We start from the raw sequence: 16,659 nt of genomic DNA, 5'->3' as shown, positions 1-16,659 counted from the left end.
AACTTCTGATAGACCATCGGTACTTTCCTACACTGTATGTATAGCTACCATAAAGATATAACATTTTACATGAAGTGAGTTTTTGACAGTTGTCATGGATATGCACATTGAACAGTGTACAGCAATCAGTCTGTTTTAAAGCTCATAAAACAGCCTCGGAAACATATCACCTGTTACAAATGGTGTACGGTGAGGAGTGCATATCACATTCAAATTTGTTCCTGTGGTTCGGGAGGTTTTCTAATAGATGGGACAATGTGCACTATGACGAGAGGACGGGAAATTTCTGAACAAGTTGAACGAATGAAAACATCAAAGCTTTGTGCTCTGCGCTAAAGTTTGATCGTCGATTAACCATCAGAATGTTGGCAGATCGTTTACAATTGATGGACGATCCTATTTCAGTGCAGAGTGCACTGCTTTGATGTTTTCCTTCGTCGGTTTCCATCACGGAACATCCCGAATCACAGGAAGACAGACGGACATGATACACACTCCTCACTGTACACCGTTTGTAACAGTTAATAAGTTTCCGTGGCTGTTTTACTTTAAAAGAGATCTGAATTGCTGCACCTGTTCAGTGTGCGTTTCCATGACAACTCATATTAAAACTCACTTCACACAAAACATTATAACTTGCAGATACACATATATTGATGAAATTTTGTTTAGTCGCTCGGAAGGCTTCCCACTACGTAGTTCCATTGACTGCACATAGATAGTTTCACATATTTATCATTTATAAAATCAGTCTTAGAACTTAATAGCTGGACTGTATATCAATGTAAATATGCTGAATACATTTTCTTAAAAAATTAAACCACAAAACTGGAATAAAATATTTTTGTCAGCTCTGAAAAACTAATTCTATTTTTAATGAAAATCATCTCTTGATTTCATGGTTAGCTTTTAAATTAACTTCAGTATCTTCGTATGTTTAGAAAACATTTATATGTAATTTTTTTTCTAAAAACCCTAAACCTAAACCTTAAATATAAGTGCTCCAAACGCAAATCTTTACATAAGAAGATATTCTTAAATTTGGATGAGAGAAACTATTCTTTATTTTTGACATACCACTTCTATTGATAAAATAAACGAACCACCACTGGTTACATTATGTTTTGTTAGATTTATTCTCGTTAATATTGATTAAATTAATCTTTGTTTTGTACACATACTAACACTGAATTTTTTTCCCTCTACCTTTTCCCTTGTTATTTTAATTTCTTTAATTTAACTTCCACGAATTATTTAGAAGTTTATGAGTTCTCCCTCGTCCCTCGATGAAATATCCAATCAGACTCTTCGTTTGCCTTTGTGGGACAAGGCATCTGCCGAATTTTATTTTGCCAAATCTAGAGAACTGCTATCACGGCCTTTTCCTTCTGCTCGTGTTCCACACAGTTCGTGTCGTAATTTGAGTAACTATAATAATGATAATTATATGCATCAACCGTTCGATTTTGAAAGTCAATTTCAAAATTTATCGTTTGAGGATAACTATTACAGGCCTCACGCGCAATATAGGGATAGAACATTGATAAAATCTGAGAGTATGTCTAGGAAAACATACACTGATCCTCGCTATAGGCTGGATTCGAATCGAAAATTTTATAGAGACAACGTCCCATTTAATGCGAATGGTTCACAGTATTTCGAAACATCGTATATTTATTACAAGACTGATATAGTGGATGATAATTTTCAAAAAATTCAATTAGAGAATCAGCCAGATAAATCTAAAGACTTTTTCGAAAGGCCGCGTACATTAAGCTTTAGCGAAACACAGGAACCTTTTAAAAAGAGGAATGGTCGTAGTATTAAAGACCGAAATCGTAGGCGTCAATCTTATAATCCTAGAGCCTACGAATCCAGTTCAAGTGACAGTGATTGCATTAGTATAGGCTCGGTGGATTTGGATTGGCGGAGGCGGAGGAGGTTTTCACGGTTAACAAGTTCAAATAGTAGTATTCGTTCCGAGATGATAAAACGGTCGACAAATCCATTCCTGAAACCGTCATTTAATATCAAAGCAATGGGGAGGTCTCCGCCGCCAAGTAATAGCATTTTGAGCGGATTGTCCCCCACTTCTGTAACTAGATGTCAACGTTCATCAAATTCTACAAGTTCTGATTCTAGTTTGTAAATATGCATTTTTATACTAGTTTATATTATACTAAAACTTTGTTATACACATCTATATTAATATTTATATCTATATACATCACTAAGATAAGCGCGACATTCCCTCCTATAATGTTAGAGCAACATGCACTTTTTAAACTGTTGTACTTATTTACTCCTTCACCTTGTTTTTCTTTTTATTACCTTTTTTAGTTTGTTTATTGTTTATTTTTCCCTTTAGTCTAAAGTTACACAAGAGGCACACTTGGCGTACCAAGGTCTTGTAGAGAGCCCAACCAATGAGGTAACGCAGGTAACATATATATTATTTGACGGACTGTAAATGCTAAAACTTGTTAATTTTAGTTGATGGTGACAAACCCGTTAAGGATTTTACGTTCTGGTCAACCCGTAATAAATACCAGGAACAGATCGGCCAGTTTAGCCAGTAGTACTCTTCCTCCTAAACTGCATAGTTCTGCCAGAAATTCAATTCCGGATAATTTAAATGGTTCACAAGGTAAGTTTTGTACTGAACATTGTCCGTATTTGAAAATTACAGCGTGTAACAATGACATTCGTGTGTTTATTGTTTCATACAGTGTTTTCAAAGTTGATGCATTTTTTTTGTAACGGAAAATTTGTAAAAATAGGTAATTTGACCAAAAATCACCTATATAAAAGGTACAAAATAATGGAGCTATTAATTATTAATGGTATGCTCAATAAGTTCTTGCTGTTTTTTGAAGATATTGTCCATATCGCTAGCCACTACATTTTCCCATCTTTCTGACAGCATTTTAATTCCATGTCGGAAAAGCGACACGTCTTTTGGGGCTATCCAACAGTTCACTAATTTTTTGGCATTTTCATAAGACTAAAGTGCTGGTCAGCCAGGCCACGTGTCATCGATTGAAACAAGTGATAATCAGAAGGGGCAATGTCTGGCAATTATGGCGGATGGAGCATTTCAACATGTGGCTGAGCATTGCTATGCTCCACATTCATTTTGTTGTGTCTCTGCTTGTACAGCGGCCATTTTTTCTTCAATGCTTGACTCAAACACATTAATAGTAATCGATACCAATCTCCCATGATGCATGGCCGATACAATGCAGAAAACCTTCTTCTGCTATTGTAGTAGCTGTTCACACGTGCAAAGACGTCGCTTGAAGTCTCTCGGTTTCAACTCGTCCTTGCTTTTGAATCATTCTTAATGCTTTCAAATGTTTCAAAATTGTGTGATCAACTCCTTATGATTCTGCAACTTCAGCTAACTCCTGACACGAGTCTCCTTTTAATTTTTTACATCCACCTAAAATAAGATATGTCCCATCTTTGTGATATATCAAAAATCAATATTATGGCATTGTAAGTAAAGGCAAACAAAAACAAATTTAAGTCCTCATTGATATTTTTGTTTTGTTTTAAAGTTCAAAGAAGAATTTTGATTTGGGATTTGAGAAACGATGAAATACGAAATCGTTTCTCACCGACTACACCAATTAAAAAGAATTCTTCAGTAAACAGAGAATCCAAGAATAGAGTATTTTGGCACTTATGAACGCTATTGGAAGGTAAAACAATACTGTCAAGTATATGTGCATTATGAATTGTTTGTGAAAATTTTTCCTTTTGTATCTTATCCCTCTTTCGTTCTTGTTCGTGGTTTTGTTTTTACTGAAACCTTTTCTAGTACTACGTTCCAGTTTTGTTCCTGACTTCATTTCACATTAAAATTAATTTTAACTTTTTTCAATTAAGCACAGGGACAGAAGTGAAATATTGATTTTTTTAATGTTTTGTTAAAAAGAAAAATCAATTACAGTTTTAGTTTATCTTGTATTTATTTAGTTTATAGCATATAAAACAATTCAGAGCTATTAATTTCAAAATGATGTGGAGAAACTACTATTATTCAAAATACAAAAAAATAAATATTCAAATAAAAGTTAAAGGGATCATATATCATTTTAAAATTATTTGCAAATATATAAGGTAGTATAAGAAAACATAGCAGTTAATTTTTTTTAGATAGAATATCCTTGATCTATTGGTTTTTGGACAATCCATTGCCAATAATCCTTTAACATGTGAATTTTTTTTAGCAAAAATGGGTAAAAATAATCTACATTTTGTTGCAGTGCTGTCATATACAGGGTGTAACTTTAAGTAGGGGTAATTTTTTAGGCAGAATATTAATCTGAATTATTTTTTTTATCAAATGACTGGTTGTATTATAAATCGTTTTTTTTTTAAACTGCATTTAACCTCTTATCTACACTGCCATTGGGTTGTGTGTCTGTTGTTACCTATTGAACTAATTGTATGAAACCAATGTAGTGACAGAGAAGAAAGATGCAGTGGAAAATATTTTTGTAAAATGTCGTGGTGACGTTACCTTGCATGCAACGGTGGGCGGAGCCTCGCTCTACCTCGGGCGAGCATATAAAAGCCGGGGCGTCCCGGTCTAGAAAGCTCACTCCGCATTTAGACAGTACAAGCGCTATATCGCTGAGGCTCTCAGCACACTGAAAAAAAATCAATCGCATCGCTGTCGTACCAGCGATACCTACAAAAAAAATTCGTACTCTTGCAGCACTTTTGGTTTTTCGTTTAAATAAATCTTTAATTTCAAACCTACCTTTCCGCTTCCCGATTTCTACTTGCAAAAGAGAAATTAAAATGTAAAAAAATAATAAAGTAAAAAAAAAGTAAACAAATTAAACAAAAGAGAGGTGAAAAAAGAAAATAAATTAAAGAATATGTAAAGAAAACCAAAACAAAAGCAAACTAACAAAAAATATAGAAACAAAAACAAAACAAAATAACAAATAAAAAAAATAATCAAAACCTTCAAACCAACATATATAAAAAATATATAATAATAAGTAAATAAAAACATTCTTCGAGCCTATCCATGGAGAGCCAGCAGAGGATGGGATGTCAATCCAGGACTCATTTGGATTTCCAGAAGGCCTTAGAAGAAGACAAAAAGCAATTGCATTTGTATGACTGCTATTTTATAAAATGCACTTATTAAAAAGTAAATAAAACTACTCGCCAATCTGATAGATTTGAAATATTTTTAAACATTGCAAGTTTTGAATAAAAAGTATTTGTTGCTGTTTTTTAAAGCACTGTGTTTAGTTTTTGAATCTCAGTATTATTGACCTCTGACACTAACTTAGTTTAGGGAAACTACATACTGTCAATCCATCTGATGGCCAATGTTTAAGGCATTTTAGTTTTTTATTGATTTATAAGAAGGTGTTTGTAATATGGTAGGCAATTTTTATATTAAGTTTAATTTTATGGTAAAACTTAAAATGTTGCTTCGTGAAGTGTCTTGTGTAATGTAAGTGTATAACCTTATAAAGTTATTTATTTCAGCACTTAGCAATGGTATGGCATGTTTGTGTGTGCATTGTTTAATTTCTCTGTAATATGAAAAGACATGTACCTATATTAAGTGAAATGAGAGGTGACAACAGTGCATGCCGTACCTCCCAATTAGGAGTCGCTAGCGGCTGACGCGCGTAGTTGTTTGAGGTTAAACTAGCTTGTCCAGTGGTGGGGTATGAAAATTACAAAAAAATATTTAAAACAATGTTTTTACAACAAAGTCAAAGGCAGCCTTCACTCGAAGTTACACCCTGTACAATTTACTATTTTTCACATTTACAAAATATATAAGAATAAAACATTGCACATGTGTATACAGGGTGAGTCATTAATAATGCAGCTTAATGACAGATTGTTAACGTCAAAATATAGGTTTTGAGCCAAATATGCCTTAGCTCATTTTTGTTCTACAGTGTTAAAGTTGAAAAATTGTAGTTTTACATTTTTTGAGGTGGCAAATACAAATATGCAAACAGTGTTGGGGTCACGTCTAGGGGGTGCTTGTTATACTGTCTTTTCAACGTAAAAATATGTCCAACGTTTTGTATTTTACAGTTTTTAATTTTTTAACTAGAAATTATTGAACTACGTTCAATTCTAAATAAAAAAGGTATACTTGTTACAAATCGATACACTTAACCGTTTTCGAGATACAGACATTTTAAGTTTTTGAGATTCTTTACAAATTTTCAAAACAATTGGCCCATACATACTTGAAATACAGCAAAAAATTAAAAATAATTTTTCAACTATAACACCCTGTAGAACAAAGACAACAATTGACTAAGGCATGTTTGGTTCAATCGCTATATTTTGGCGGTAACAGTCTGCCATTAAGCTGTGTACCATTATTAATAACTCACCCTGTATATAAAAATATATTTATTTAATGCGATGTATGCGCTTCTCCGAGTTAATTTGTAATACCAAAAATGGTAGAAGCATTTATTATATTAGCTAAGTATACTTAGAAAAATATATTAGTGATTGCATGAAATATTATAAAATGCAGATCATTGTCTGTTTAGACAACAATCAAAAATATTTTTAGAAATTTTTCTCCTATTCTACATCATATCCTAACGTTAACTATAGTTGCGAGTAACCACCCTTCCAAATAATTCAAATAAGCATTATTTGTTCAAAACAGTAACTTCTCTCTACAATTGTTGAAATATGCTAGGTTAAAATCAATGAAGGATGAAGTGAGACGATGCTAAACTAACAAAAAACAGGACAAGATAAAACAGTAGCACATGTTAACACAATTATATAAAACAAAAAATGCATTAAATAAATGTTTAGTAATTTTTATGAAAGAGCAAACAACTTTTTTGTATCTTGAATAATAATAGAGCCATTGTACTTTGTTCTCACACTAATTGACCACCCTGTATCTGCGACAGTTAAAGAGCATTATAGATAAAAATTGTGATTGAAAATTTATAATTATTTTCAATTATCTATAATTTTCTTTTAAACATGTTTCTAGATTTTTCACATGCAACGCTACCAAGACAACACAGTATAACCCCAAAAATTGAACGTCTAAGAGAAGAGAATCCTATACCTCTACCACCTAGAGATCGCAACAAAGTTCTTTTAACAGCGAAGGCAAGGCATACCCGGAAGCACCCATTAATAATACCCCCTACTAGTCTCCAGCGAACGTTGGATAAAGTGAACACTGCCTCTCCGCCCCCCGTGAGCACTAGTGATCCATTTCAAAAACCAGAACCTGTTTACACCAATAACGTTCCTCAAATCAGTCAAAAAATTCCAGAATCTCAACACTTCGAAGAGCAAATCGAATCAAACTTAAATGCTCTGGATGAAATTCCGGCAGAACAAGATGTGGTAGATGGCATAAACGAATTTGGGGGTTTGAAGAACGATGACGAAAAAATTCATAGCCATCACGTTAGCTGCGAAGATCTTCTGAAGTTTGCTAACACGAAACCCAGCTCTAGGACCAGAGGAAATGACTCCGATGAAGTTAGAATTATGTCCAAAGTTTTGGGAAAAGATGTAAGTAAACGTACAGTATCATAAATTTATTTGGTTCTAATATTAGACCAGGGCGGATCTGTTTTGAGGTGCATGTGAGAGGGGGCAAGCAAATTTTTGCTGGATTACTTTCAGTACAACTCACATAATGAAAGTGTAGATCCCTAGATCTGGGCGAGGTTCAGAACATTTTCAAAATTGCAAAAATGTTTTATTATGCGAGTTGTATTGAAGGTATTCCAGCAAAAAGAAGTGGGATATTTCGATAGATTGGCCCTGGTCTATACGATAAAATAAATATTTTACATCAAAAAGCTTACCGACTTTAATATATTTATTTCAAATTTGTTAGTCATTCGGGATGTTAGGTGCAGTGCAGGTAAATTTTATGAAAACAAAACCGGTTTAATAATTGTCGATGTTTCGTTGTTTTATTACATCTTTAGAACTGTACGAATTTTAGTTTTCGTCAATTTTAATACATACTCTAACATTTTGATGTAAAATATAATTATACCAATTATCGATTGGAGACATTTAGATTCTTTTTATTTGAGAATCTCATTAACGTTGAACGTTCTATAACATCAGTATAGGTACATCGTACAAGCAACAAATATGTTACTGGTATGATGCTTTTAAGTTTACTCTCCCTTAAAGTGCTTCTGATATTCCCTATAACTTATAACATAACACGTGACAACAAATAACGAATAAACTACCTAAAATGATTAAAAAAGTAATGAATCAGTTCAAATTAATTTTAGTATTTTTAAATTATATTAGTGAATTATATTACTGTGAATTAATTTTGAGGGATTTTTTTTTAAAATTCAAGGCTATTATAAAAAATTGTGTACATTATTTTTCAAATTTCCCATCTTTCTGTCAGGATATGGATTCTGTATCAAAAGAACAACTCATCTTTTTTTCAATCGACCCAATTTTTTATATCTTCGTAAGATTGGAAGCGTTTCTTAACCAGGCAGTGTTCCATGAATTGGAAAAAGTAGTAATCTTTTGGAGTAATATTTGGTAATGTATTGTAGTAATGGTACTTAAGTATTTTTTGACTCCATGGGAAACGTAGTTGAGCTTTGTCATCTTGAAGAATTACTTTGTGAATTGTGGCTGATTTTCCTTCAGCACACAGCTTAAATGCATCAATTATGTTCAGTAGCATTCATCAGTGATGGTTTCATCAGTTGAAGTAGCTCATTGTACAGAACACCAAATACAGAGCATGAGTTTGGAACCATGGATATCTGCCTTGCTGTCAATGTTGATATATGACCAAGCAAACCTCACGATTTTCTATGCTTGAGATTATCATAGTGTATCCATTTTTCATTGCCAGTGATGATATGATGCAAAAAAACCTTTTCTTTTCTGCTGTTGAAGTAACTATTCACATGTGAAAAATCGCCATTTAATATTTCTCAGCTTCAATTCGTATGGCATCCAATTTTCTTGCCTTTGAATCATACCGAGAACATTTAAATGTTTGAAAACTGTTTTGCGATCAATATTCAACGATTCAGTAAGTTCATCTTCAAACTTTTTTGTTTGGCCAAGGCGCTCTTTGTCAACTGTTGCCACTTCTAAAATGTCAGAATCAATACTCACACGTTTTTATCGAGAAGTATGTTCACCGTAAGTTTCCAACAGCACTTGATGACTTTCAGCAGCACTTTTCTTTGAATTAAACAGGAAAAGTAAAACTTCCCGCAAATCATGTTTTGTTATCTTCAGATCTAAGAAAAAGTGTGTTGTTTACGCTTCAGTAAAATGACACAATAAAAAGTAAAGACAAATGATAGAGCTTTCACATGAATATAGTTACAGAAGTGTCCGATGCGAGGTAGCATAAGTTACGTCTATTGTAAATCCTCAAAATTAATTCACATCCTAGTTTGTTTATCGAGATCATTATAGTCTTTCCAAAGTCAGTTGAACATGTAAGAAAACGCCTGACAATAAAATTAATGAGTTTTATAGGCGTCCCTAAAAAAGTTTTCTGATAAAGGTAAAAAATTATATTAATTTATATATAGTGTGCAGAAAATTTCTATTATATGTTCATTTGGCCAACAACATGTTATAATTACATATTTATGTCTTCAAACAATTTTATTATATTGATGGTAAATTTCATTTTGTTCCGTTTCAAAAGGTCTCTAAAATGTCATGTAATGATTAATAGAAGGTGCCTATAATAAATTAAAATTACCTGAATCACACCAAATTCCGCATTGCTGCACTGCACTGCTCGGCAATTTGTTGACCACTTGTCAACGGCTGAGATTTATTGCTCAGTGGCCCAATGTAACTGGATTTGTAATTTGTTTGCCCGCGCTCACATTCTTCAACTGGGCTTATACATTTCTACCACATTTAGTTCGACCAGACCTGTATAGCTAAATAAATATGGGAACAAGTTTTTCAAATATTTCAATGCCGAGTTGCTGCGTCAGCGACCGAACCTGATACATACTGTCATCCTCTTGGTTCTACAATTGATATCGGAAAGACTATACCTGTTTTACTACATTTTCCGGCAGAATGAGATCAAAGTGGCGACAGAGTGAAACTGTTGGTTTACTTATGCTGTGCAAAAACCAATAACACAGAAACAAATATTTTACTTCTGTCTTTATACTAATCTGTTACTCCAACTGTATACAGGGTGTTACATAATTAATTTGCCAAATTGAAGATTTGCATTCGAGTGATTCAAATATAAAAAAGCCTCTTATGTTGAAATTTAGGCAAGTTTTATATTTTCTAAATATTTGAACATTTGGCGTGGAGTAATGAAGCCTGACCAAATGATTTGTGTAATTAAAGGTCAAAATCTGCTGATCTCGAATATAAAAAATATGTCGAACAGTGCTGAAGATCAACTACCACTAAGAACCCCAGAAATTTAAGGCCAGTGGGTATGTTGGAAGTCAGACAACTTCATTTCATTCCTAGTGATTTTTCTAAAAAAAAATATTGTAAAATGTTACTTTCAGATTATTACTTTTACCAAACTTCAATAAATCTAAAATAAGCTAAAATCAAATTTTAAGTTTGTTCAATTAATCTCGATAGCAGTCTATATTTATTACACAGATAGGTATTCAAATTGAATTTTTTAATTTGTTATTCAGTGATTTTATTAGTCGCACGTTTTTAAGAATTTTCAGAATATGCTATATTTGAAATAACCATTGTAACTTTTTTTTACTCATTGTATATTTGGCAGGTAACAACGGAGAAATGTCTTCAAGCGCTTGATCAATCTGATTGGGATGTAATGAAAGCAATCAAAATTTTGAAACTTCAAAATGTTGTAAGTGCAGACTTAAGTGCTTGTTTCAATGCTTTGGAGAACTCGATGTGGGACATTACGAGAGCTGCTCAGTGGATTCTGCAACAAGACGGCGAAGTAACGCAAGTGTAATATACTTATTTTTTGTTCTATTAAGTTTTTGGAAATTTTTTATTTATTATTATCTTGCCAATAATCTATTTATATTAATAATATTGATTATGTTGAGAACTAACATATTTATACACACAATAAATTTTTATATTATCTTTAATTAAGCGTCATTTACAAAATATCCTTAATACTATAAAAATATATACAGGAATATAATAAAAACTTACATAAATAGAAATAAATTAATTAAGCTAGGTAAGTATCTGTTATATAATAAATATAAAGCAAATGTCAGTCAGTTATTATTCTAAGAAAGGCCGTTTTGTATTAAAAAATGAGAAAGTTATGAAGTGACCAAAGTGGTGCGACACTAAAAATAGAAATATATTGTACTACACTTTATTAAACAAAAATACATATCAGATAAGAAGTCTTTAGACAAAGTTAATTTTGGTTTATTGTCTCAATTCTTCTGGGACCCTGTATAATAAAAAAAATTATATAACATTTATGTGAAGCAATCTTTAAAAAATACAATTGTCAGTAAATAAATATAAAAATATACGGTTGTGTGGATTAGGAATCCTGCGACAATAAAATAATTTAACTCTTTCCATTTTCTAAATTAGTTATTATAGAAAATATGAGCAGTTAAAGAAAAAAAATATTTGTTACACACCTTGGACAATTTTAAATTAAAACTGAATTAATGGGAAATATACCAAAAAAAAATTTGAAATATTTTTCAAAATACAGTATAAAAAATTCTTATCCTAAAGAACATAAGTATTAATTATTTTCTACTAGTAATGCCCTTTTCCAAGTTTTCAGAAATTATTGCATTTAGTACTTAGTTATAATTATCACTGTTACCTATCTTGAGGCACAGATGTCTTTTCAAAATTTATGCCGTTTCCAAAATTGTGAAAACAAAAAATAAAACTTCATTAACTATACCACTAGTGGCTTTAGGTAATTTTGTGATAATATCGATTTTAAGAATAGTTGAAGAAGTCCCAATATAAAAATAAAATTAGTGCAAGATTTTTTAAATAAACTTATTTATTATTTTAAATTCTAGATTCTTAATTCTTATAAAAAATGCAAAAGCAAACTTTTGGCGAAATTTGCAATTTTTTGAAGACAAATTATGTAAAATTCTTCGACCAATCTCAAAAATAATTTATGTAAAAGCTATAAAATACAGTATCTTGATTACCACTTTCATTTTAGTAGTCTGAGTTCTGGGAGTTGATATACTTCAAACTTATTTTAATTTATATTTTTGCAACATAACTAAATTGATTTAACCCTTTCACTGCTCCAGACGAGTTTATTCGCTAAAAATTTATAGGACTCACTGTTCCAGACGAATTAATTCGCATGAATAAAATTGAATCAGGCTGCTCAAACCGTATATATTCGTAACTATGCGTATTAGTGACTCGGTTGTTGCAATTGGTATAGGGAGTTTTTGCGGGCGGAGCTTATAGCGATTGTGGCAATTATTTTTATGGAAGGAGGTACTGGTAATAATGCCAAGATTGTTCATCTCTTTTTCAGTTTTAGTAGGGCTGTCGATATACTGTATTTTATTTAAAATCGCAAAAATATCTAAAAAATTGACAAAGAACTGGAAGAAATTTTAGCGAGGAGTGATAGCGGCGACGAGTTTGAGATTGAGGAGCGTAGTGATGGATGCTTTATAATAAAATATTAATAACTAAACTATTACAATTATTTTGAAACCTTCATACATATTTTAATTTAACACAACATAATGTAATAATATAATTAGTGTAACTGCTCCAGATGAGTATACTCGCACGCGGTAAACGTTCGCTCACGGTGCGGTAGCTATGTTCAGACGTATCACGCAGCGAAAGGGTTAAGGGATAAAGCCACTAGAATTTTGAAATAATCGATTTTTGGATAAATGGTTTAAACAATGCTTTATATCAAGAATATAGAAAAAGTTTTTTAAGTGAGGGGAAAATCGGGAACAAGAGTTTTTTCGAGGTGGCGCACAACCACTCGCAGCGCACTGGAGTAGTGCTTACAGTAACTCGTGAGAATACGTGCGATAGTTATCTATAGAGGCCAGAAGAAAATGTTAAGACTAAAGTCCAATTATATGGTGCAGGCATCGCTGATTGAAGGTATACTAGTCCCCAAGCCGGCGACCTTTTTTCAAACTGATTACAAAAGTCATGAAAACGGTCTGGATCGCTTCATTTTAACGAGTCTACCATCTACCACGCTGTAAAATTTTTAGAATATGGGAAGGGCGCTTTTCCGCACTGCGAGTACTTAAACCTGTCGTACTATACTATATACGTCATAAGCATTCAAGAGGTTAGTTACAGACTATTTTTGATCTTAGGGAGTAGCACTTTCTTCCTCCGCTGGATATTTTTTCAGTTCACATTTTGGAGTTGTGTTTACCAAACAGATTTGATTTGACAAATTTGACATAACTAGGGTTATCTCTGTACATAACATATAACGTTCCAGTAGATATTATAAAACCTTTCAAACTTATGACTTTTTATTATGACAAGATTTGACGCAAGGCTGAATTATGACAAACCATTAGCAGAACCGTCCAACCACAACTGATAATGTTGTGTTAATGTTAAAACATCGTTCACTAAGCTGAAGTAGGTTGGACACACCATTTTAATCAATTTGTTGATAACTTACATTTTATACTTATTGTTTGTTTATCTGACTTTTTTTTGATAAAAAAAATCCCTTATTTAGTGAAACAGTTATTTACATTGATATAACATCACAGTCATCTTAGCGTTACATTGTCAAAGAAAAACCTATTTAGTTTATATCCTATATCCTTCAATAAAAGGTAAGCCAGTACCGACTTTCTGTTGATAATCACAGTAATTTTGTCCAAAAAAGTTTAATAATGTTATTTCTTCTATATACACCCTGGATTTGAAGAAGAGCCAACTCGCTACGGCATATGCGGGTAGACATAAAGGGTTCAGCAACAGGATCTACAATGTCAAAAATTGATGTACCTGAAGTTCCGAACTTTCGTTTGAACGAAAATGAAAACCCGTAATATCACGTTTAATCGTTCTTAAAATGATTTTACCAACTAAATTCTGACTTCTGTAAACGAAAACAATGCTTCCCCGTCATCGGAAGCCACCCCCCATATTATCCACCCTTAAAACTTAGTTACATGTATTTTAGAAAATTAGCTCCATACCACCCTATATTTGACATAGGTTGTTAACATTACTTTTATACTGATTTTTTAGAAACATTCGGACCTCTTGTCACTATCGGAAGACACCATGTCAACAACCCTTAAAACTGTTATTACTTATATCTCCAATCAAGCTTAAAAAGCCACGTTAAGTTTGATTTAAAAAGTTTACGTTTCATATATATTCATTTACAAAACCTATTGCCGCCCTTTGTTGCCACCGGAAACTACCCTATCACTATGAACTACCCTTGGAAAGGTCAAGTACTCTATTTCAAATATCAAGCCTGCTATCACATTAAATCTGTAAANATATAGAAAAAGTTTTTTAAGTGAGGGGAAAATCGGGAACAAGAGTTTTTTCGAGGTGGCGCACAACCACTCGCAGCGCACTGGAGTAGTGCTTACAGTAACTCGTGAGAATACGTGCGATAGTTATCTATAGAGGCCAGAAGAAAATGTTAAGACTAAAGTCCAATTATATGGTGCAGGCATCGCTGATTGAAGGTATACTAGTCCCCAAGCCGGCGACCTTTTTTCAAACTGATTACAAAAGTCATGAAAACGGTCTGGATCGCTTCATTTTAACGAGTCTACCATCTACCACGCTGTAAAATTTTTAGAATATGGGAAGGGCGCTTTTCTGCACTGCGAGTACTTAAACCTGTCGTTCTGGGAGAGTTCTCTTTTGTGATTACAACACTCTAATTTTTTATTTGAATTAAAAAACAATGTGTTAAATAAGAAGCAAATTGGGTTGTCCGACAAAATAGAGGGCGCAATTGTCGAGTCCGACATCTCCAACATGTCGCTCTAGCACGGTATGGTTTTCCGATTACAAAACACCCAATTTTCATTTTAACTTACTAAAAATTGCCTAAAAAACGAAGTCCATACCTTGTCCGACAAATTTTCAGGCGCTTTTTTCCAGTCCGACAACCGTAACATGTCGCTCATCGCAGGTTAGGTTTTCCGATTACAAAAGTGATAAATTTTATATTTTTGGCTTTAGAATAAAATAATAATTAAAAAACAATACTTGTCCGACAAAAAAAACGACGCAAAATAATAAAATCCAATGCCTGATTTGGAGCCCAGCGCTCGGTCGTGTCCTAGCACTTGACGTGTACGCATCGCTGTGATTTCGATAATTAGACGTTTTATCATGGGCAAGTGTATTGTAAAACATTACATAAATACAAGTGATTGAGTTGGTGAAGAGAGGCGAAAAGTTTCCTTCTTTAGGTAAGTAAAAAAAGGAATATATAAAAGGTAAATATGTACGCCATTTTTCGGTTGACGTCACAAGTTTCCAGGGATAGCTTTATAATTTTGTTCGCCCACATAGTGTAGTGATTAACGTGATATTTTTATTATAAAATAATGAATGAATTACTGTAAAATATTTTTAGTAATTATTTACTTTATGTGAGTCAAATTTTTATGAAATTTTACTAATTCCCATCATTTCGAGATAGCTGATTATTAATTAAATATTTTTTTCATTTGAAAAAATCGCAAACAAAACTAATTTCAGATTCATGTTCAGCACCCTGGAAAAGGAGAATTGGCAAAATGTGATTAGAAAAATCAAAGAGTTTTGTGACAAAAAAAAAAATAAGTACGCTTCGATTTTTCAAACCTAATATTTAAATTTTTAGATTTCCAAGGAATGTTGACATAAAACGAAGATGGGCGAAGGCTATTAAAAAACAGGACTGGACACTAGCAAGTACATTATAGTATATATCGGCGGTTTCGTAACAAGTTCTCTAATAAAGCCAATAAAATGTGAAGACTGTGTAAATAATTTAATGTCAAATACACAGTATTCGTACAGTCAATTTTTATTAAAGATCGCGGTTGTTTGACGTATCCATCTCGAGATGTCATAGTAATATGCCAAGCAACAGAAAAATTAATACATTTTTTTAATAATGATGAAAGCAGAACACCTAGGCTACAGAAAATTAAAATTGTTTATCATGTATTAAAAAACTCTGAATGTGAACATATTTGAAAATTTGCATGAATATCAATTTGATAATTTGCCTAACAATTGTAATCATTTAATAGAACTTGTAAGGGCTGAATGTGAAAAGTATATCGATGTACGAATAAATCATGAAGTCAAATTATTTAATTCGGTAAAATCTACGAAAAGGCAAATATTAAATAAATTAATGTTATTTAGAGGACAATAAATATATTTAAATTATTTAGTAGTTTTATTTAATATGACACTAAAATATACTATTTTCTGAATTACAAACTTAAAATTGAATATTTGTCATAAGATGCAATATAATGTTTAATATGTAATAAAAATATTACTTAATCCGGATCTGCTTAAAGATGCGCGCGATCAGATTGCCTTCCACACTCCACTTCCCCGGATTTTGCATTCACTGGTACCCGTGCATTGGAATTAGATACGGCCAGTCTAGGTGGTCTGTGG

At 32.5% G+C, this 16,659-nt stretch overlaps 2 protein-coding genes across 4 annotated transcripts in view; one reads left to right on the top strand and one right to left on the bottom strand.

Annotated features, from left to right (window-relative positions):
• Positions 1-16,659, top strand: part of LOC108915952 (tyrosine-protein kinase PR2) — a 32,990-nt gene that overhangs the window by 15,112 nt on the left and 1,219 nt on the right. Inside the window, exons 9-12 of one of the 3 annotated variants that reach the window (XM_023456511.1) lie at positions 2,369-2,431; positions 2,494-2,647; positions 7,025-7,560; positions 10,790-11,118. In XM_023456511.1, coding sequence (XP_023312279.1) covers positions 2,369-2,431; positions 2,494-2,647; positions 7,025-7,560; positions 10,790-10,987 — 951 coding nt within the window. In that variant the 3' untranslated portion in view covers positions 10,988-11,118. Of the gene's footprint in view, positions 1-2,368; positions 2,441-2,493; positions 2,648-7,024; positions 7,561-10,789; positions 11,119-16,659 lie in introns of those variants that run through there. The other 2 variants (XM_023456510.1, XM_023456512.1) reach the window with 2 other exon arrangements.
• LOC108915954 (protein-S-isoprenylcysteine O-methyltransferase) overlaps positions 13,505-16,659 on the bottom strand; it is a 6,418-nt gene continuing 3,263 nt past the window's right edge. The window contains exon 5 of the mRNA XM_018722118.1: positions 13,505-13,983. Within this exon, the coding sequence (XP_018577634.1) occupies positions 13,807-13,983 (177 nt within the window). The 3' untranslated portion in view covers positions 13,505-13,806. The remainder of the gene's footprint in view (positions 13,984-16,659) is intronic.

Source organism: Anoplophora glabripennis, unplaced genomic scaffold, assembly GCF_000390285.2.
Source record: "Anoplophora glabripennis isolate ALB-LARVAE unplaced genomic scaffold, Agla_2.0 scaffold1674, whole genome shotgun sequence".
NCBI lineage: Eukaryota > Metazoa > Arthropoda > Insecta > Coleoptera > Cerambycidae > Anoplophora > Anoplophora glabripennis.
The sequence above is the reverse complement of the archived record's forward strand: the minus strand, read 5'-3'. Positions and strand labels throughout refer to the sequence as shown.